At 41.7% G+C, this 22,395-nt stretch overlaps 1 protein-coding gene and 1 long non-coding RNA gene across 12 annotated transcripts in view; one reads left to right on the plus strand and one right to left on the minus strand.

The window, feature by feature from the left end:
- Positions 1-22,395, plus strand: part of TPX2 (TPX2 microtubule nucleation factor) — a 61,913-nt gene that overhangs the window by 37,399 nt on the left and 2,119 nt on the right. For 8 of the 11 annotated variants that reach the window (XM_015149281.3, XM_015149283.3, XM_077951411.1 and 5 more), the window contains 9 exons: positions 106-257; positions 2,056-2,227; positions 5,517-5,658; positions 7,020-7,236; positions 15,347-15,442; positions 16,449-16,625; positions 17,010-17,156; positions 20,140-20,251; positions 21,101-21,288. In XM_015149281.3, the coding sequence (XP_015004767.2) occupies positions 106-257; positions 2,056-2,227; positions 5,517-5,658; positions 7,020-7,236; positions 15,347-15,442; positions 16,449-16,625; positions 17,010-17,156; positions 20,140-20,251; positions 21,101-21,288 (1,403 nt within the window). The remainder of the gene's footprint in view (positions 1-105; positions 258-2,055; positions 2,228-5,516; positions 5,659-7,019; positions 7,237-15,346; positions 15,443-16,448; positions 16,626-17,009; positions 17,157-20,139; positions 20,252-21,100; positions 21,289-22,395) is intronic. The other 3 variants (XM_077951414.1, XM_077951415.1, XM_077951416.1) reach the window with 1 other exon arrangement.
- Positions 1-22,395, minus strand: part of LOC144332057 (uncharacterized) — a 78,450-nt gene that overhangs the window by 36,913 nt on the left and 19,142 nt on the right. The window lies entirely within an intron of this gene.

Here is a 22,395-nt window from a genome sequence, read left to right on the forward strand (position 1 = left end):
TTAGATCCATGGTAACAGAAATAGCAAAAGGACTGGAGTAAAGGGGATTTACTGGTGTTCCTTATCTTAATGTTATCTGTGTGTTTTACTGTGTTCCTCACTCAGGGCAACCTGTGAAGAAATCAGTGAGCCAGGTCACCAAATCAGTTGACTTCCACTTCCGCACAGATGAGCGAATCAAACAACATCCTAAGAACCAGGAGGAGTATAAGGAAGTGAACTTTACATCTGAACTACGAAAGCATCCTTCATCTCCTGTAAGTTGGTAGACTAAAGGAGCATTTCTTTTTTTTTTTTTTTTTTTGAGACGGAGTTTCACTGTTGTTGCCCAGGCTGGAGTGCAGTGGCACAATCTCGGCTCACCGCAACCTCCACCTCCCAGGTTCAAGCGATTCTCCTGCCTCAGCCTCCCTAGTAGCTGGGATTATAGACATGTGCCACTATGCCCGGCCAATTTTGTATTTTTAGTAAAGACAGGGTTTCTCCATGTTGGTCAGGCTGGTCTTGGACTCCCGACCTCAGGTGAACTGCCCACCTTGGCCTCCCAAAGTGCTGGGATTACAGGCGTGAGCCACCACGCCTGGCCAAATGAGCATTTCTGTTACTAATATTCATTTAGGATTTTACGTGTAGCATTTGTGGTCACTGTTTATAATAGTATAATTGAGAAAAAATCTTTGTGTCTATAAAGTTGTGTAAAATATAACAGATCTTTTTTTTTTTTTTGAAATGGAGTTTCACTTTTGTTGCTCAGGCTGGAGTGCAATGGCGCGATTTCGGCTCACTGCAACTTCTGCCTCCTGGGTTCAAGTGATTTTCCCGCCTCAGCCTCCCAAGTAGCTGGGATTACAGGTGCCTGCCACCACGCCCAGCTAATTTTTGTATTTTTAGTAGAGACAGGGTATCCCCATGTTAGCCAGGCTGATCTCAAACTCCTGACCTCAGGCGATCCACCTGCCTCAGCCTCCCGAAGTGCTGGGATTACAAGCGTGAGCCGTCATGCCTGGCCAATATAACAGATCTTATAGGAGAAATAGGGTTGGGGCAGACCAGTCAAATCTCATGCTGCTTTGTTACCAGAGCACCAACAAAGTCAGTAACAATCATAAGTAAAAATTCTAGTACTAATAATCTCCACTTGCATTTGTAGTCAGTATCATCATTTTTTGAAATTAGTTATTTGCATTCTTAAACCCTGAGGTTATGCTTCTTTCTTTGAGATACAGGTCCTTGAAGGATTTTGCTTCTAATTAGAGACAGTTTTATCAAAATTACTGGTTCAAGGAATAGGAATTGGCTTCTTCATCAGTCACTTTAGGGGATGTATGGAGAGATTCCACTGATTCAGGAAGCTGCCTGACCTGATGCAGACCCAGAGGCCCAATCATTTTTTTTTTTTTTTTTTTTTTTTGAGACGGAGTCTGGCTCTGTCACCCAGGCTGGAGTGCAGTGGCGCGATCTCGGCTCACTGCAAGCTCCGCCTCCCGGGTTTACGCCATTCTCCTGCCTCAGCCTCCTGAGTAGCTGGGACTATAGGCGCCCGCCATCTCGCCCGGCTAGTTTTTTGTATTTTTTAGTAGAGACGGGGTTTCACCGTGTTAGCCAGGATGGTCTCGATCTCCTGACCTCGTGATCCGCCCGTCTCGGCCTCCCAAAGTGCTGGGATTACAGGCTTGAGCCACCGCGCCCGGCCTTTTTTTTTTTTTTTTAAATGAAGTTGAGGGTGAGATTCCTTTGTGCAGCACATTTTGTCTTCAATTCTAAGATAGCTTACTCTGGATTCCTTCAAAACATTGACATGGTTGGGGAAAAATTACCTCTGTACTATTCCAGAACATAAGATTTGTTAAGTGCTAGATCCTTTCTTCCTTTTTTTTTCTTTTTAATGAGAATAGACTAGTTATAACCCTTGCTCAAGGACAGACAAACTTCAGAATAATCATCTTGGTTTTACACAGGCCTTTTTTATTGATCCTCTGTGCCAACTATGTGGCTTATGGTAGATGTGAGCTCTTCCATGACATTTCATTTGGGGAACAACTTTTCTCTTTACAGGCCCGAGTGACTAAGGGATGTACCATTGTTAAGCCTTTCAACCTGTCCCAAGGAAAGAAAAGAACATATGATGAAACAGTTTCTACATATGTGCCCCTTGCACAGCAGGTTGAAGACTTCCATAAACGAACCCCTAACAGATATCATTTGAGGAGCAAGAAGGATGATATTAGTAAGTTTCCTACCAGTATCACTGTTGGATGGAACCTCTCCTATATTCCCTCTGCTTACATCTTAAGCACAGATTTGTCTTTAGCTGAAATCCTAGTTTTTCAATTAAAGTATGGCATGTGACTGTGCAGACAACAAATGTATCCTTCAGAATTTTTCAAGCCAACCAGCTATCTGTCTTATACCCATCAACCATCTTGATCCTCCTCATCAATAACTGGCCAAGGGGAATGAATTAAGGCAACCTGAGATGTTGTTACATGCCCTTAATGGACATTTTTGCCATGTGTCAAAGTGTCACATTGCATTTAGTTACCTATAGAAAATGAAGGCATTTCATTCATTCATTCAAGGCTATGTGCTTTTTATTCAGTGGTCCACCAAAATTTTTACTACTACTAACCAGGCACACTGTGTTAGGTGTATAGAGGTAAATAAAATGGACTTGGTGCTACTCAACATCAAGTTTCTAATTCAAGTTTCAAAACTCGACATCAAGTTTCTGACATCAAGTTTCAAAAGCCCTTACCATAATTTGTAGCGACCTATTTATCTCTGTCATTAGAGATAAATTAACTAGTTCTTTGCATTCTTAAACTGTCATTAGAGATAAATAGGTCACTACAAATTATGGTAAAAGCTTTTGAGGAGGAGGGAGATGCAAAAGTCAAAGGAGGTGGGAGATAGGGAGAGCATGTCTGAATGTTGAGAAATCTTGTCAGAGATAAAGAGGCTGAAGGTACGAGAGAGAGGAGATAACTAATGGATTAAGTCCCTGAACAGGCAGGTATTGGAGGGATACTTAGCACAGGTGAAGTGAGTGTTCTTTAAAAGGAGGATGGAAGAGTGGGAGGAATGGGTGCAAATACTGGGGGAGTCTGTAGATTTGGTGGTGAGCAGATGAGTGGATTCTAATTTAATAGTTTCTATCTTTATGGAAATAATTGCTACAAGAAGGAAGGTGAAATCTGAAGGGTGAAGGTGGTATAAAATAGTTGTTGGGAGTATAGGGATAGTATTCTGGATAAAGCAGAATGTGGTTGTTTTACTTTTGAGGATCTCTAAATTTTTTATATCCTTGCATAGGCATTTTTTTTGAGACAGAGTCTCGTTCTGGCTGTCATCACCCAGGCTGGAGTGCAGTGACGCAATCTCAGCTCACTGCAATGTCCATCTCTTGGGTTCAAGCGATTCTCGTGCCTTAGCTTCCTGAGTAGCTGGGATTACAGGTGTGTGTCACCATGCCCAGCTACTTTTTGTATTTTAAGTAGAGACCAAGTTTTGCTGCATTGGCCAGGCTGGTCTTGAACTCCTGGCCTCAAGTGATCCCCCTGCCTCGACCTCCAAGTGCTGTGATTACAGGTGTGAGTCACTGCGCCTGGTCAAGTGTAGCATTTTTAAATATTGTTATTATGTTCTAGTAGCCAAAATGATTTTGTTAGATTTTATAGTATGAAAATAATGAAATATTCTTCTTTATTCTAATGGAAATTTAAATATTAAGCATAACTTTTCAAATAATATATGACTCAGAGTCTGATATGTCATGCTTTTAGAATACTAGTCCTGGCAAATGGAAAGAGAAATTATACTATGCAATTTTTATTTAAAACTTTGTACAGTTACAGCTAAATAATGGTTATATGTATCTTTGAAACATGGCTTATTTCTAAAATAGATTTGGTTTTGATCTACCACTGTTACGTGACAAGACCTAAATTGAAAGATTCATTCTATATTAGTTATGAAAATTGACAAGGTTTCACTGGCCAAGTAAATTAGTATTTTCAGTGAGTGGTGGTGATATCTTAATATTGATGCTTTAACTTAGTTTTTAATTTTCTCCATTTGATTTTCTATATATAAGAGGTGGTCTTGTTGCTTTTATATTGATTTCATAAAATTGGGAGTTTTCACTTGGTCTTTTTTTGTTTTGATTTTTATTTATTTATTTATTTATTTTCCTTCTTGTTTTGCTTTTTAGAGACAGGCTCTTGCTCTGTCACCCAGGCTGGAGTGCAGTGGCATGATCATGGCTCACTTCAGTGTCCAACTCCTGGGCTCAAGTGATCCTCCTGCCTTAGCCTTCCAAGTAATTGGGACTATAGGTGCATGCCACCATGCTCACCTAATTTTTATATTTTCTTAAGAGACAGGGTCTCATTATGTTGCCCAGGCTGGTCTTGAGCACCTGGCCTCAAGCAGTCCTCCTGGTTTGGCCTTCTAAATTGCTGGAATTACAGGTTTGAGCCATTCTATTCAGGCTTTACTTGGTCTTTAGGAAGGCCTTATATCTTTTTTTTTTTTTTTTTTTTTTTTGAGACTGAGTCTTGCTGTGTTGCCTAGGCTGGAGTGCAGTGGCACAATCTCGGCTTACTGCAAGCTCCACCTCCCGAGTTCACACCATTCTCCTGCCTCAGCCTCCTGAGTAGCTGGGACTACAGGTGCACGCCACCACGCCCGGTTAATTTTTTGTATTTTTAGTAGAGACGGGGTTTCACCGTGTTAGCCAGGATGGTCTTGATCTCCTGACCTCGTGATCCACCCGCCTCGGCTTCCCAAAGTGCTGGGATTACAGGCGTGAGCCGCCGCGCCTGACCAGGAAGGTCTTATATCTTAAAGCTGGAATAAGCAAAAATTTTTTGTGTTAATAACAAGCAAAATAATTGGCATTGTCAATAGAAAGTCTAGGCCTGGCCAGGCACAGTGGCTTAACACCTATAATCCCAGCAATCTGGGAGGCTGAGATGGGTGTATTGCTTGAGCCCAGTAGTTCAAGACCAGCCTGGGCAACATAGTGAAACCCTGTCGCTACAGAGAATATAAAAATTAGCTGGGTGTGGTGGTGCATGTCTGTAGTCCCAGCTGCTTAGGAGGCTGAGGTAGGAGGATCACCTGAGTCCAGGGAGGTTGAATTTGTAGTGAGCCATTATGGCCCTGCATTCTAGCCTGGGCAACAGAGTGAGACCCTGTCTCAAAGAAAATGAAAGCCAGTCTAGGCCCTTACAGTGATAAGGAACCTATCAGACCAGACATGGATGGATTTTCAGTTGAGAAGATGACAGTAGAGTTTACCCAAAGGCTACCTTAGTCATACCCCTCAATAAAAGAGGAATAGGGGAGAAGTAACTGAATGTTGGTTGGTTTTACCCATGTAAGCTGAGCTGAGGGTTGTGGGCCTGCCACTTTGTGGTTGGTTTATCCCTCTCTGGGCTACATAGGTGAATCAGCACTTAAAAGTAAACTGGGTCTTGCCAAGCTAGATGAACGTCTGTCATCTCTGTTTACAGACCTGTTACCCTCCAAATCTTCTGTGACCAAGATTTGCAGAGACCCACAGACTCCTGTACTGCAAACCAGACACCGTGCACGGCCTGTGACCTGCAAAAGTGCAGCAGAGCTGGAGGCTGAGGAGTTCGAGAAACTGCAACAGTAAGTCCCACTGGCAGTATCTGAGGAAGAGTTCCAAGAACCTGCCTACTTTATTTTCAGTTCTGTAAGGATGACAGTTGCTATTTTTCTTTCCGTGAAAATTTATGGCATTTGAGCAGTATGCTCTGCAGGCTACATCCCTGCCTTTATGATTTAAGGACTGTAGTGGGAATATGGAGATATCCTGGAGTATAAAGTGGTGAAAATTGAATCCAGGCTGGGTGTGGTGGCTCACACCTGTAATCCCAGTACTTTGGGAGGCCAAGGCAGGAGGATCACTTGAATCCAGGAGTTTGAGACCAGCCTGGGGCAACATGGTGAAACCACGTCTCTACAAAAAATACAAAAAAAATTAGCTGGGCATGGTGGCACACATCTGTAGTCCCACCTACTACGGGGCAGCCTGAACCCAGGAGGACAATGCTTCAGTGTGCCAAGATCATGCTACTACGCTCTAGCCTGGGTGACAAAGCGAGACTGTCACACACACACACACACACACACACACACACACACCCCCCCCGCACAAAATCGAGGTTGGAGTAGAAGAACTTACTTAGGATTTCAATTAAGGAGTGCCCTCTAAGGTTAGGTTAGGTAGATCCCACCCTTTTGTGACTCCTCAAGGTATTGTTACAGCTATTACTAGTGGAGGGAAATGGAAACTTAGTGTGGTTCATAGCGTTGGAGTTTATTTCCTATATCCTTCTTCCATTCCTTTTTGTGCTGCTTTTGAGGAGGGGAGCTTCTTCTGTGAAATGAAGCCTCAATTCTTAAGTGGTAGGGATGTTAGGACTGTCTCATTTATTCTTTCTTCTAGAGGTAAAGATAGTGTTGTGGAGAGTTGAAATTTTACTGTGTGTGATGGGTAATCATTTTTTCTTTTATTCTTTTATTATTATTAATTAATTAATTTATTTATTTTGAGATGGAGTTTTGCTCTTGTTGCCCAGGCTGGAGTGCAATGGTGCCTCTTAGCTTGCTGCAACCTCTGCCTCCCGAGTTCAAGAGATTCTCCTGCCTCAGCCTCCCTAGTAGCTGGGATTACAGGTGTGTGCCACCATGCCTGGCTAAGTTTTGTATTTTTAGTAGAGATGGGGTTTCACTATGTTGGCCAGGCTGGTCTTGAACTCCTGATCTAAAGTTATCCGTCTGCCTTGGCTTCCCAAAGTGCTGGGATTACAGGCATGAGCCACTGTGCCCGGCCAATTGTTTTTCATTTTTATTTATTTTATTCTGTTGTCCAGTCAATGGGAGCATAATTTTAATGATTACTATTCTTTGTGGTTGGCTCACTTTGTTTGTGAAGTTTTTATTTTATTAAAATTTTTTTTGTGGTTATTTAAATTTTTACCTTACAGATACAAATTCAAAGCACGTGAACTTGATCCCAGAATTCTTGAAGGTGGGCCCATCTTGCCCAAGAAACCACCTGTGAAACCACCCACTGAGCCTATTGGCTTTGATTTGGAAATTGAGAAAAGAATCCAGGAGCGAGAATCAAAGAAGAAATCAGAGGATGAACACTTTGAATTTCATTCCAGACCTTGCCCTACTAAAATTTTGGAAGATGTTGTGGTAAGGTTGAGGCTATGCGTGTTGGCAGAAGTGTCCTGCTCATGACTAAATATCCACCCATTCACACAAAAGTTTGGGTTGATATTATAAGCAGGGCATCATATTAGGAACTGTAGGTGATAAAGAGACTTATCAGAGGTGGATTTTGCTCTTAGTTAGCTCAAAGTCTGGTATGGGAGATAATATATGTGTGAATAATAGAAAATAGACAGAAGTGTTCTGAGAGAGATGACAGTTAAAATAGGAATTCAGAGGAGAAAATGGTTTCTTCCAGATAGAAAGTTCAGGGTGTGCTTTGTAGAGAGGCACCATTTGACCTGAGCCTTGACAATATGTAGTAATAGTTACTGTCATTGGGTTGCTATTGTTACCATAATAGATGACAGTTTTACTATGTGCCAGGACTGCTCTAAGCCCTTTTCATATATTAGCCCATTAGTTTTGACAACAACCCCTTTCAGTGGGTTACTTTATCACCTGTTTTAGAGGAAGTAACCGAGGCACACAGAGGTTATGTAATATTCCTAGAGCACTCAGCTAGTACATGGTGGAGCAAGTAAGAGTTCAGACACTCTAGCTAGAGTCTGTGATCCTAATACTTCCTTATATTGCCTCTCCATTATATGATAGAATTTTGACTTGCAGAAATGCAAATGGACTGGATTGGCAGAACATTCCAAGCAGTAGGAATTACATGATAAAAAGCCTGATGGTGGGAAACATGAAGCTTCTACTGGGAGCTGTTAGTGGGTCAGTTAAGCCGGAGAAAAGTTTATCAAGAGCCACTGGAAACTGTTTCAGAGAAGTGGGTTGTAGTTTGATAATACACTCACAACCACAATTTTAGAGAAAATGTGCAATCAGGAAGCAAGGCTACAGTCACAGAATAAGCAATGGAGTTAGGCACCTGCATAAATGCGAAAGCGGCTTTTAGTTACATTTCAGTGCAGATGGGGACCTCACCCACCGCCAGTGGTTTGGATTGCTTGGATTGATGCAGGTCCAGGATTACTCTGGAAGCACTGTTTTCCTGTCTTCTTGCTTTTTGCTTGTTTTAGAGTCACCATGCTTTTAGGGGAAACTGCACCAATGTATTACCTTTGACTGAGTACCTAGTTTTGTTTGTTGTATTTTCTTAGCACTAAATCAGAAGCAACTTGAAGTTATATTTTCCAGGCTTTACAAAAGTCATGATTAGGCTTAGAAATGGTTCTTCTCGGCCGGGCGCGGTGGCTCAAGCCTGTAATCCCAGCACTTTGGGAGGCCGAGACGGGTGGATTACGAGGTCAGGGGATCGAGACCATCCTGGCTAACACGGTGAAACCCCGTCTCTACTAAAAATACAAAAAACTAGCTGGGCGAGGTGACGGGCGCCTGTAGTCCCAGCTACTCGGGAGGCTGAGGCAGGAGAATGGCATAAACCCAGGAGGCGGAGCTTGCAGTGAGCTGAGATCCGGCCATTGCACTCCAGCCCGGGCTACAGAGCAAAACTCCGTCTCAAAAAAAAAAAAAAAAAAAAAAAGAAATGGTTCTTCTCCCTGATACCTACTTTTAATTGAGGGCTTTTTGCATGAGATCTCTCTTCTGTTCACAATGCTTTTTTCCCCCTGCCATGAAGCACATGTACTATATGCCAAACTCTGTTACAATAAACTTTTAAGAAATCTTCCCCCACCCAAGTAATTAATCTCCAAGTTACAATAAACTTTTAAGAAATCTTCCCCCACCCAAGTAATTAATCTCTAAGGGCTGTGCCTTCTTTGTCTTTACCCATTGAGGAAACAGTGTTGTGAATACAACAAGGGAAAAGGAGGTTATATGCAAGCCTCAGAGTTCTAGAGCCAGAAGGGCTCAACGTTTAATTTTACATACTAGAAAATGGAGGCCCAGATAAGAGAAATTATTTCTTCAGGGTTTTTATAACACTTTTTTGGCACCTTGCTTTTGATTTTTTGTTTTGTTTTTTTGAGATGAAGTTTAGCTCTTCTTGTCGAGGCTGGAGTGCAATGGCGTGATCTCAGCTCACTGCATGATCTCGGCTCACAGCAACCTCTGCCTCCTGAGTTTAAGTGATTCTCCTGCCTTAGCCTCCCGAGTAGTTGGGATTAGAGGTGCACGCCACCACGCCCGGCTAATTTTTGTATTTATAGTAGAGATGGGGTTTCACCATGTTAACCAGGCTGATCTCTAACTCGTGACCTCAGGTGATCCACCTGCCTTGGCTTCCCAAAGTGCTGGGATTACAGGCGTGAGCCACTGTTCCTGGCCGGCACCTAGCTTTTAATAACATATTTTCCTCCAAGCTCCTAGCTTTTCCCCTTACCTAAGTTTTTGTTTTTATTTATATACCACTCTCTCAGTTTGTCCTATATCCTTGTACGTTACATACCAATATTATTATTTTAAAAATCAACTCACTTTGTGACCTAACGTAAATTTAAAGGGAACTTTTAAATAAATATATAAATGGAAAACCAGTACCTTTTGCCACAAATAACACAGCAATAATAGCTAATACTTATATAATGCTTATTATATGCCAGGTCTTTATTCTAAGCTCTTTACATTTATGTAATAATGCACTTAATTCTCACAACAACCCTATGAGGTAAGCACTGTGGGTACTTTATCAATCCATTTTAAAGTTAGGAAACATAGAGGTTAAATAACTTGCTCAAGATCACAAACTAGTGAGCGGCAGAACTAGCATATGAATCTTAGGTGATATGATTCCAGAGCCCATGCTGTTATATAAAAATAGAGGTTACCTTTTAAAATAGAAGGTTCTTAGGAAACATGTGCTTATTTAAAAAAAAAAAAAGTCTACAACTCACCTAAGATCCTTTCTCATAGCATCAGTCACACCTGAACTACTGTTTTTTTTTTTGTTTTTTTTTTGAGACAATGTCACTGTGTTGCCCAGGCTAGAGTGCAGAAGTGTAGTGATGTAATCTCGGCTCACTGCAACCTCTGCTTCCCAGGTTCAAGTGATTCTCCTGCCTCAGCCTCCCGAGTAGCTGGGACTACAGGCACACCACCACTTTTGATTTGGGGTCCCGAGATTTATTTTCCTTTCACAGGGGAATGTAGCTTGCCCATGGAAACATTTAAAAGAGAGTAAGTCGACCAGACGTGGTGGCTTACACCTGTAATCCCAACACTTTGGGAGGCCAAGGTGGGCTGATCACCTGAGGTCAGGAGTTGGAGACCAGCCTGTCAAACATGGTGAAACCCCGTCTCTATTAAAAATACAAAATTTTTTTTTTTTTTTTTTTTTTTTTTTGAGACGGAGTCTCGGTCTGTCGCCCAGGCTGGAGTGCAGTGGCCGGATCTCAGCTCACTGCAAGCTCCGCCTCCCGGGTTCACGCCATTCTCCTGCCTCAGCCTCCCGAGTAGCTGGGACTACAGGCGCCCACCGCCTCGCCCGGCTAGTTTTTTGTATTTTTTAGTAGAGACGGGGTTTCACTGGGTTATCCAGGATGGTCTCGATCTCCTGACCTCGTGATCCGCCGGTCTCGGCCTCCCAAAGTACTGGGATTACAGGCTTGAGCCACCGCGCCTGGCCAAAAATACAAAAAAATTAACCAGGGCGTGGTGGTGGGCGCCTGTACTCCTAGCTACTCGGGAGGCTGAGGCAGGAGAATTGCATGAACCCAGGAGGTGGAAGTTGCAGTGAGCTGAGATTGCACTGCTGCACTCCAGCCTGGGCAACAGAGTGAGACTCTGTCTCAAAAAACAAAACAAAACAAAACAGAGTCTTCAAACTTCTAGTCTTGAACTTTTACAGCAGAATTTAAGAGCCCACTTTCCAGAGCCTGATGCAGCTTATCTGTCTGATGCTGTTGTTCCCCATCCATGTCCCCCCAGTGTTGAAGCTGTTTCGTGTGTCCTTGCAGTGTTTCCTGTGCACTTCCACTTGTGGTTGATAAGTGGCAAGGGGACAATAAATAGGGTTGATAAAAGATGGGCTTGGGCAACAGTGGGCCCAAGTGAGGCAGAAATGAGAAAACGGCTCCTGGGGCAGAGGTGGAGTGACAAAGCCTTGAGCACGAGGGTGTGAAATGTGAACTTAGTACTGGCTATTGGGCAGCCGGGGCACCACGGAGGTGGATGTGGTGTCAGTGAGGCCAGTGAGTAATTTTAGCAGAGATACTTTAGGGATGACTTGGGGAGGCCAGCAGTCTTTTTTTAAATATATATACTTCCCAAAATAACATTGCTTCAGAGTAGTTTCCTAACTGCCCTGGGACAGGCCTGAGATCCTGTTCCAGGGTACCTGGGGGGCATATCCTGTCTTAGGGAGAAGTATTCACCTCAATATACCCATCCCCAGTCCTGGCTGCTTTTCCTAAATGCATCATCTGTCCACCAACATTGGCCCATTCTAACCACGTATCACCTCTTTAGAGATACCTTCCCCTTCATTGAGGGAGCATCCCTCTAATAACCATTAGCTCTATATTCTGCTGGGTTTCTTTAGAGCACTTGTGAAAATTTGGAAGTATTTGATTTGTTACTTCTTCATTGTCTCTTACCTCCATTAGAATGTGAGCTCCCTGAGAACAGGGACCATGTATATCTGTATTATTCACTCTGTATCTCCAGTCCCTAGCATAGTGACCACCACAGTACAAGAACTCTGATATCGGATAACTGAGTGAGTAATAGTACAAGCTGACATGCACCAGCCTGTGTTTCTAATTTGTGTTAGACATTAGGAATTCAAAGATGATACAAGACACTGCCCTTGTCCTCAAAGCTTTCATAGTCTGGTAGAGCAGATAGATGTGTAAATGAGTAAATACGGTAGTATTAACCAACATATGTTCATTGAACAGATACTACTGGGTCTTCTAGTAGGTAATATGGGAAGACAAAAGAATGCAAATGACAATATTCCAGTCCTCAAGGAGCTTATAATTTAAAAAACTTAAAACAGCAATTAAAAAAAAAAGAAAAGAAAAGAAACCTTCTCTGTTTCTGGAAACCCAGTTTTCTTTTCATTATTTCTAATTGAACCCCTAGTTAACTTTGATGTGAGGGAGGATGGGATGTGAGTGGATAGTTGCTGCAAAGACAATTTTCATAAATCATTTTTTCTTTTCCCCCAGCTAATTAAGAGATTGAGCTCACTCTTAAATATCTCCTTCATGGCCTACTTTTTAGAGGTTTCCATTGCTTCTCTTTAAAATGCAGACATTTCTGTTGGGTGAATGCAGAGAGAGGGAATTATTTTAGAACTAAATGAATCCTCAATTGCTTATTTCAATTACTTTATTTTATTAAAAAACCCTGAGGCCTAGAAGTGTATCTGATGTGTTCAAGGTTACACAGATTGGAAGCAGAGCTGGACTGGAACAGACAGACCCGTGGCTCCTTGCTCACTGTTTGTCTCTCTTCCACTTGCCCCTGGTGCATTCAAGCAAGATGCTAGTGTCCACATGTCTATAGAAGAGCAGATTTTTTTGTTGTTGCTGTTTTATGGTAAACATCATTTGACAACCCATTTCTTGGAGTTTTGTCACTCTGAATACAAGAGCTACTATACTGGATTTCGCTATGCTAATGATTCTAGTGATTTTCTAAAGAATCACTATGCTAATGATTCTTTAGAAAACATATAAGAAATTTCACAGCAGAATGAGCATTCCCAGTGGTCACCTTGAGAGACTGTAAATCCCTTCTGATGATTGTGATACTGCACAAAGCATTTTGGAAAAGCCATGCATCTTGAATCCTGAGATGAGCCTTTTGGATCCCTCCCAGGGTGACAAATCTTCACGTGTATTTGAAACTTTATTTTGCTTTTAGAATCTAGTCTAAGGTTATTTGGAACTAAAACTTCTGAGTAGTCCAAGATAATAGAGGTGGAAACTATTTGTTAAATGAATAGTAAAGATTGAGCAACTATCTCGCATGGTCCAGAAAGTGCCTTTGAAAGCCACTCCAAGAAAGACATTCCAAACATGTTTCGAACGGTTGCAGCATTGTTGGGATTAAGGAGAAGGCTCCCAAGGTATCCTCCTAGAGTCCAAGGTATAAATTCTATTACTCATGTGTTCATTCATTCTTACTGCATTCATTCAACAAACATTTACTGAATGCTTTATACTTGCCAAGGTCTATGTTAGGTACTTGGGACTGATGGAATAAAATAGTCTCCATCCTCGAAGCACTTAGGCTAGCAGGGGGAAATGAACATCTAAATAAATAAGTGCAATTAAGTTTTGTATGGACTGTGATGAAACCATATACAGTGGGATAAAGGGGTCAGTTCTGTAGGTCCTGGGAGTGGAGAGATCTATTGAAAGGCTTTATAAAAGAGGAAAGGCTTTATAAAAGTGGAGGCTTGAAAAGATGAATTGGGTGCTTTCAAGCAGCTGGGGCATTTCAGACAGAGAAAGCACAAGCAAAGGTAATGAGACAGGAACCATTTGGGGAGAGACCAGTAGTTCTTTGTGGTTGGAACGTGTTGTGTAAGGAGGGGTGAGAAGTAAGGCAGGAGAGTCAGGAGGGTACCAGATTAATGCTACTACTAAGGAGGCCATGAAGGAGATATTTATGAGTGAGATTCAAGCAAGTGCCTTGTGTTTCATGGCAAGGAATTTGTTATGCTGTTGTAGGTAGGCAATAGGAGCCATTAAAGAATTAATGTTTGTCTGTTTGTTTGTTTTGAGACAGAGTCTCGCTCTGTCGCCCAGGCTGGAGTGCAGTGGCATGATCTTGGCTCACTGCAAGCTCCGCCTCCTGGGTTAACACCATTCTCCTGCCTCAGCCTCCCGAGTAGCTGGGACTACAGGCACCCACCACCACACCTGGCTAATTTTTTTGTATTTTTAGTAGAGACGGGGTTTCACCGTGTTAGCCAGGATGGTCTTGATCTCCTGACCTCGTGATCCACCCACCTCGGCCTCCCAAAGTGCTGGGATTACAGACGTGAGCCACCGCGACTGGCCTGAAGAATTTTAAGTCAGAAAGTGATGTGATCAAATATGTTTTAGAGTAATAATTTGGACTATATGTAGACAATGAATTGGAAGAATGAGTTGCGGAACTGAAAGACTATTAGGAGACTAGCAGAATGGCACAGGCAATAGTTGATGTAGGTCTGGCAGTGAAACTTTAGGGAAGAGCAGAATAGAGAGCTGATGAGGGCAGGATGTGAACATGAGTGTAACAAGAAATTACTGAGGTTTTGTTTTGTTCTTAATCGATCTGGCCATACACTTCATTCAAAACAGCAGCCAAGAGATAGCATTTTGCAGTTAGGATTAATTGCCAGATTTGTGATGGAATATCAATTCTGAGCGAATTAAAAAATGCTATGGAACAACTCTCTAAAATGTATTAGTTTTAAATTATGCACACAATATGATACATGTCATTTATTCCACAACGATTTGAAATGTTAGCAGTGTTTTAAAATCATTAAGGAAAAATCTTCAGAGTAGTTGAATGTGTTGGAATTATGAGATATAAGGCTGAGTACAGTGGTTCACATCTGTAATCCTCACACTTTGGGAGGCCAAGGCGGGAGATTGCTTGAGGCCAGGAATTTGAGACCCATCTCTACAAAATATAATTAGCCGGGCATAGTGGTGAGCACCTGTAGTCCCAGCTACTCAGGAGGCTGAGTTGGGAGGATGGCTTGAGCCCAGGAGGCAGAAGTTACGGTGAGCTGAGATTGCCCCATTGCACTCCAGGCTGGGCAACAGGGTGAGACTCTGTCTCAAAACAAACAAACAAATAAAAGGATTATGAGATGTATAAAATTAAATTTCTCTCTTAATTCACCCTCAAAGAGATACGAGAGTTGACAATTTGGTGTTCTTTCCAGTTTGGTGTTCTTTTATTTTCTGTGCTTAGATTAATTATACTTTAAAAACTCAAAAATATCATTCTAGGGCAGGTGCAGTGGCTCACACCTATAATCCCAGTACTTTGCGAGACCAAGGCAGGAAGACTGCCTGAGCCCAGGAGTTTGAGACCAGCCTGGGCAACATAGTGAGACCCTGTCTCTGCCCAAAGGGGGAAAAAAGGATTTAATCTTCTCATACAGCTTAGTGGAGATCGTTTTGTGATATCTAATTGAGTTGCTTACTCCTTTCAGGGTGTTCCTGAAAAGAGGGTACTTCCAATCACTGTCCCCAAGTCACCAGCCTTTGCATTGAAGAACAGAATTCGAATGCCCACCAAAGAAGATGAGGTGATTCCCTGGGAGCAGCGGGGTTCTTTTTCCTTTATATAGTCAGTCAGTCTAAGCCTTATCATTTATTAATCTTAATGGAGTTCAAAGGCATCCATTCTTTTCTGGACTTGTCTTTAAGAATGGATATGAACATTTGTTCATTTTTTTTGTTCCTCCAAGAACAAAGTAATTGGTAAGGGTATGAATTTTCTGCTCTTAGTGATAACTAGTTACAATTTATGGAAACAGTAAGGAGAAGTTAAGCATTGGAGGCTTGTCTGCTGTAGCACTGAAAATCAGCTGCTCTTTGTAACATGGATCAAAAGTTGCACTTTATTTTGCCTTAGATTGTCACTATTCAGTGAGGGATTTTGAAAATTCATACTAAGCAATTACATCCACCTTGTCCTATTTCCATTAACCCAGGAGTTGCAAACGTGACCATGGTGATGGTTTATGGAATTGTAATATATAAACTGTCATTGATCAGGCCAGTTTCTTGTTACAGCTCCATTTTATCTATAAATATCCAGAGTTAGGGTAATTTTATAGCAGATTGCAAGCATAAGCCTTTTTATAGGTTCATTTGAAACTAAAATACGCAGTAATCTTGTGTTACCAGCTTGAACCCAAACAACGTGGTCCTATTCTGGGTTTGGCAACCATTAAGTCCCAGTCACATGTTTTAATGAAGTCTAGAGGCTGGGTCAAAGGGACTAAAGTATATGCTTGGTTGGGACCGATCTTCTGATGTTCATTTTATCCATAATGTTAGATCTTATTTAGTTTTTACAACATTCCTGTGGAAAACTTCATCTTTAAAGAGTAATTGTGTTAGCCCTTGGTGGTAGATGACTTACCTAAGTCATCATCCTTCTTGGATAGAAAAGGAAGCTAAGACACCTAAGAGGCTCAGTGATTTGTTTTAACTAATGCCACATGTTAATATAATGTCTTCTGACTCCACATTCTGGGGAAGTTAAGAGTGAGGAGTCTTATTTCTAAACTGCAATTTTTCCCTTAGGAAGAGGACGAACCAGTCTTGATAAAAGCTCAACCTGTGCCACATTATGGGGTGCCTTTTAAGCCCCAAATCCCAGAGGCAAGAACTGTGGAAATATGCCCTTTCTCCTTTGATTCTCGAGACAAAGAGCGTCAGTTACAGAAGGAGAAGAAAATAAAAGAACTGCAGAAAGGGGAGGTAGGTGTTTCCATTTCTGCAAGTAGTATAATACTGTTCTTTGATCCCTCAAAGATAGTTCTTTCTATAGTACTTTTAGCTATAAAATCACTGACTTTTGATCTTTCTAAGAACCCTATAAAATATAAATGGGACAAGTAATTTAAATAATCCTTCTGGCACAAGGAGGTTAAGTGACTTGCCTCTGATCACACTGCTGGTTATAGGCAATATTAGGAGGAAAACCTGGATTTCCTTTTGAACCCATTATTCTTTTCTCCTAGACCATGCTGCTTTGAAAACTGATTGTCCTTCCTTATTTTTCAGATTCATCCAGATATTCTGGAGCAGCTATTGCTTTCCAGCTAGTCTTTATCTTAAATCTCATGTTTTCTTTTCTGTTAGGTGCCCAAGTTCAAGGCACTTCCCTTGCCTCATTTTGACACCATTAATCTGCCAGAGAAGAAGGTAAAGAATGTGACCCAGATTGAACCGTTCTGCTTGGAGACTGACAGAAGAGGTGCTCTGAAGGCACAAACTTGGAAGCACCAGGTAGGGGATGGGGAGAGCAGCCAAAACGTTAATTGCTTGGTTGATTGATTGGACAGGCAGACTCACCACACTGAAATCACCTGGGTTGACATACTAGATTGTTTCAGGGGCTCTCACTGTAAATCAGGGGTCAGTACATTATTTCTGTAAAGGGCCAGATAGGAAATATTTTAGGTTTTGAAGATTACATAAGGTCTCTCACATTTTGTGTGTGTGTGTGTGTGTGTGTGTGTGTACACGCACACATTTTTGTTGTTGTTTTTTGAAACGGAGTCTTGCTCTGTTGCCCAGGCTGGAGTACAGTGGCGTGATCTAGGCTCACTGCAAGCTCCGCCTCCTGGGTTCGCGCCAGTCTCCTGCCTCAGCCTCCTGAGTAGCTGGGACTACAGGCGCCCACCACCACGCCTGGCTAATTTTTTTGTATTTTTAGTAGAGATAGGGTTTCACCGTGTTAGCCAGGATGGTCTTAATTTCCTGACCTCGTGATCTGCCTGCCTTCGCCTCCCAAAGTGCTGGGATTACAGATGTGAGCCACCGCGCCAGCTACATTTTCAACTCTTTTTTTATTTGTTTGTTTTGAGACAGTCTCGTTCTGTCACCCAGGCTGGAGTGCAGTGGTGCGATCTCAGCTCACTGCAACCTCCGTCTCCCAGGTTCAAGTGATTCTGCCACCTAAGCCTCCCAAGTAGCTGGGATTACAGGCGCGTGCCACCACACCTGGCTAATTTTTGTATTTTTAGTAGAGACAGGGTTTTGCCATGTTGACCAGGCTGGTCTCCAACTCCTGATCTCAAGTGATCTGCCCGCCTTGGCCTCCCAAAGTGCTGAGAGTACAAGCGTGAGCCACTGTGCCCAGCCAACTCTTAAAAAATATAAAAAACATTCTTAGCTCAAGGGCTGTCCTAAAACAGGTTGCGAGCTGGATCTGGCCTGTAGGCCAGAGTTTGCTGACCCCTGCTTCAAGTGATCACCTGGGAACGTCCCTGCTCCAAGTGATCACCCGGGGAATGTGGGAACCGACCAGCTTTTCTGGAGTCGGGAGTCTCTTTAAGATCTTATCTATTTCATCTATTAGACTCATTCATTGTGTTTATTTCTTTCTGTTGGTGCACTGGTAAGAAACAGTAAGGGAGGATAGTTGTCAATGTACAATGCTGTTTTCTCAGCATGATGTGTTATTTGCTCTTTATAAATGACAGGTGATTTAAAACAATTAATTGCTTATTTGCTGATTTAATTGGGATCTAATTCTATCCGGCTGGAAAAAGTTTCCCCTGAATTTCTAAGTTTATTGGGATTTTTATGTCATCATTAATCCTGGACTCTTTCCAAAAGGAGCTCTAGGCTGTGGTTGGTTTGTAGGAATTACCCGTCCTGAAGCCCGAGAGATGTAATGGCTTTCATGACTGAAAGTTGGTCCCCTGTTGGTGTGGTTCTCTAGGAACCTTAGGACTGTTGCCTTGGAAATAGTGAATTTCCCCTTCTCAATGACCAAGACACAGAATGTTTGTGTAGGGCATTTTCTGCAAATAACAATAAAAAAAACTATTGTTTTAAAAAGCTATTCAGAAATATAAAAGTAGAGTGAATAGTATAATGAATTTTCATGAACCCATCACCTGGTTCTATAATGATCAAAACATGAAAAGTCTTATTTCATCCCTACTTCTACCCACTTATCCCTACGCTGGATACTTCTACCTATATAAGATTACTTTGAAACAAATTCTCTGTAACATCCCTTTTCATCCAAAAATACTTCAGTGTATATATTTAAAATATAAGGACTTATAACCACAATAATATTCTCACATTTAAAAAGATTAAAAGTAATCAAATATCTGCACATTTCTCATTACTTTTTAAACAGTTGAATTGTTAAAATCAATATCCATATATAGGTCTACATAGTGTCTTTGTTTGCTAAATCTCTGAATCTTCTTTCAATCGATAGGCTCCTCTCTTTGCATTTTATTTGTTGAATAAACTGGATTGTTTGTACTGTAAATTTTCCACAATCTGGATTTTGCTGATTGCATTCCCACACAGTTGTTTAACATGTTCCTCTGTTGCTTGTATTTCCTATAAATGAGTAGTAAGATCTAGAGGCTTGATTCAATTCTGGTTAGATTTTTTTTTGGAGGTGGGAAGAATACTTTATAGGTGATACTGTATAGTTCCTAATGAATCATGTGTGAAGGCAGAAAATGTCTAGTTGTTTATTTTCATGATGTCTGGTCTTAAAAGTAACTTTAAAACTTTTTATTTTTTTAATTGACAAATAATAGTTGTACATATTCTTGGGATACATAGTGATGTTTCAATACATATAATGTGTAATGATCTGATCAGGGTCATTAGCATGTCAAGAATCTCAAACATTTATTGTTGGGAATCTTTTTTTTTTTTTTAATTTAAAAGTAAACTTCAATGTTGAAAATGCAAACTTGGGAATCTTTTTTTTTTTTTTTTTTTTGAGATGGAGTCTTGCTGTGTCGCCCAGGCTGGAGTGCAGTGGCGCGATCTCGGCTCACTGCAAGCTCCGCCTCCCGGGTTCACGCCATTCTCCCGCCTCAGCCTCCGAGTAGCTGGGACTACAGGCGCCCGCCACCACGCCCGGCTAGTTTTTTGTATTTTTAGTAGAGACGGGGTTTCACCATGTTAGCCAGGATGGTCTCGATCTCCTGACCTCGTGATCCACCCGCCTCGGCCTCCCAAAGTGCTGGGATTACAGGCTTGAGCCACCGCGCCCGGCCGGGAATCTTAAAAGTATCTTAAAAATACTTTCTAGTTCTCAGTGAGTTCAAATGTTGTCAGACTGATCTGTTCATTATAAAGTTTGTGTGAGAGATTTTTACTAGGGTTTATATTAAATCTGCTATTTTTATTGATGAAACAGTTCAGACATTAGAACTTAAGTTATTGAGGTAGTGGTCATAGAAAGTTGAGGCATTGCTCATCTGACCGACTTTCTCTCTAATAGCTGGAAGAAGAACTGAGACAGCAGAAAGAAGCAGCTTGCTTCAAGGCTCGTCCAAACACGGTCATCTCTCAGGAGCCCTTTGTTCCCAAAAAAGAGAAGAAATCAGTTGCTGGTAGTATTATATGTACTCTGATGGGATTGGGGCAGAATTGTCAGACTTCCCAGTGGGATGCTGGGATTCAGTGTGTCGGTACAATGCTGTGTCAACTAGAAGCATTTGACTTTAGCAGATGGTAGCTTTTCTTCCCCTAGACCCAGTTTTTTGCCTTTATTGAACCCAGCAGCTATGTTGAGTTGCAGGATGTATTAGGGCCAGATTCATTTAACATGAACCTTGGCAGAAGCAGCTGGCATGTCAACAACAATGATAGGTTTTCCCCACCCATAGAGAAACAAGTAAATGAGGGAGGGAGAGCCAGTATGGCTTTCTGGAATTCACCCTGAAGCAAATTTTAGATATAAAACATTTGATTCCTTAAACACTGGGTAGTGTGCTAGAATATTGGGATTCCACCGGGTGTGATGGCTCATGCCTGTAGTCCTAGCACTTTGGGAGGCCCAGGCGGGAGGATCACTTGAGCCCAGGGATTTGAGACCAGCATGGGCAACATAGCAAGACCCCATCTCTTTTTCAAAAAAATCATTCCAAAAAGGGACAAAAAGAATATTGGGCTCTTTCTCCTATGTCTGCCTCAAAATCAATCACTATGTAGTTTTGTGCAAGTTACTTTATCTCTTTGCTTGTTTCCCAATTACACTAGATGATTTCCAGGGGCCCTTTGAAGTCTTAAAATTCTAAAACTTTTTGTATGTGGTTTGCTCTACCTTTCTCCCAGTGGGGCTTGTTTAGAGCACAGTCTTCTTGTTAGTGTGCATGTCTGTGCCACTTGCTCATTCCAGGGGGCGTAGGTTTATGCAAGTCCTGCTTATGCACCAATATTTTTTCTGTTTCTGTACTTAGAGGGCCTTTCTGGTTCTCTAGTTCAGGAACCTTTTCAGCTGGCTACTGAGAAGAGAGCCAAGGAGCGGCAGGAGCTGGAGAAGAGAATGGCTGAGGTAGAAGCCCAGAAAGCCCAGCAGTTGGAGGAGGCCAGACAACAGGAGGAAGAGCAGAAAAAGGAGGAGCTGGCCAGGCTACGGAGAGAGCTGGTAACTGGGAGCATGAGCACTGACAAACACAGACATGCCTCTGTTTTATTTTACCTGTACCTTACCTTGTTCCAGACAGGATCTAAGGTAGCCCGCAAGGCTGTACCAAAGACAATGAGTGAAAGGGGGAACTGCACAAACTGAGGGTGGTGATGAAGTTGAGTTGTGAATGAAGCTAACGTAGGAGCTGTAATTTTGGCTCTTTTTAGGAACCAACCTGTCAGTTACAAAACTCACAGTGTTCATGAGACATAAGACAATTGTTCAAAAAATACATTTATCCCTTTGATAGTGAATTTTTAAACAGAATTTCTTCCAGAAGTTTTCATAAGGAGGACAACATGTGGTATAACCATGTACAGTGATGCCTTTCCTAGGACTGTTTTTTATTTATTTGTTTATTTTATTTATGTAACTTATAATTTCCTCTGGGGTTAAGAAGCACTGCTGAGTTTTGTAATTAGACAAGAATACATAGGGAAGGACATGGGAATTAAATGGCAACTGTATTTTTGTTTTAATACTTGGCCCAAACTCCTTGGAGTTACAGTGTTCATCGCTCCAGGTAGTCCTCCACTAACATAATTATTTAGATATTGGTTGTCCAAAAAGAAGCCTGAACTCCGCATTAAGGACGACTCTGTTAGGAGGGCAGCAAGTTGTGTTAACTGTGTTAATGAGGAAGCAGAGAGTTTTAGATGGAACTTCATACGATAAATAAAAAAAGAAAGGGTCATGGGGAGATATTGGTAAAAGGTTACTTAGTTACACTTAGATGGGAGGAGTAAATTTCAAGAGAGCTATCATATAACAAGGTGACTGTAATTAATGATATATTGTATTCTTGAAAAATGTAAAGAAAGTAGATGTTGTGTGCTCACACTACAATGTTAATTAGCATCTTGCTAATTAACATAATGCATTATCTCACATAGTAACCATTCCATAATGTATGTCTACTTAAAAATATCAGCAGTACACAATAAAAATATACAGTGTTATCTGTCAATTAAAAAGAAAGAAGGCCAGGAATAGTGGCTCACACCTGTAATCCCAGCACTTTGGGAGGCCCAGGCGGGTGGATCACTTGAGGTCAGGAGTTGGAGA

This window comes from Macaca mulatta, chromosome 10 (assembly GCF_049350105.2).
Source record: "Macaca mulatta isolate MMU2019108-1 chromosome 10, T2T-MMU8v2.0, whole genome shotgun sequence".
In the NCBI taxonomy this organism is placed as follows: Eukaryota; Metazoa; Chordata; class Mammalia; order Primates; family Cercopithecidae; genus Macaca; species Macaca mulatta.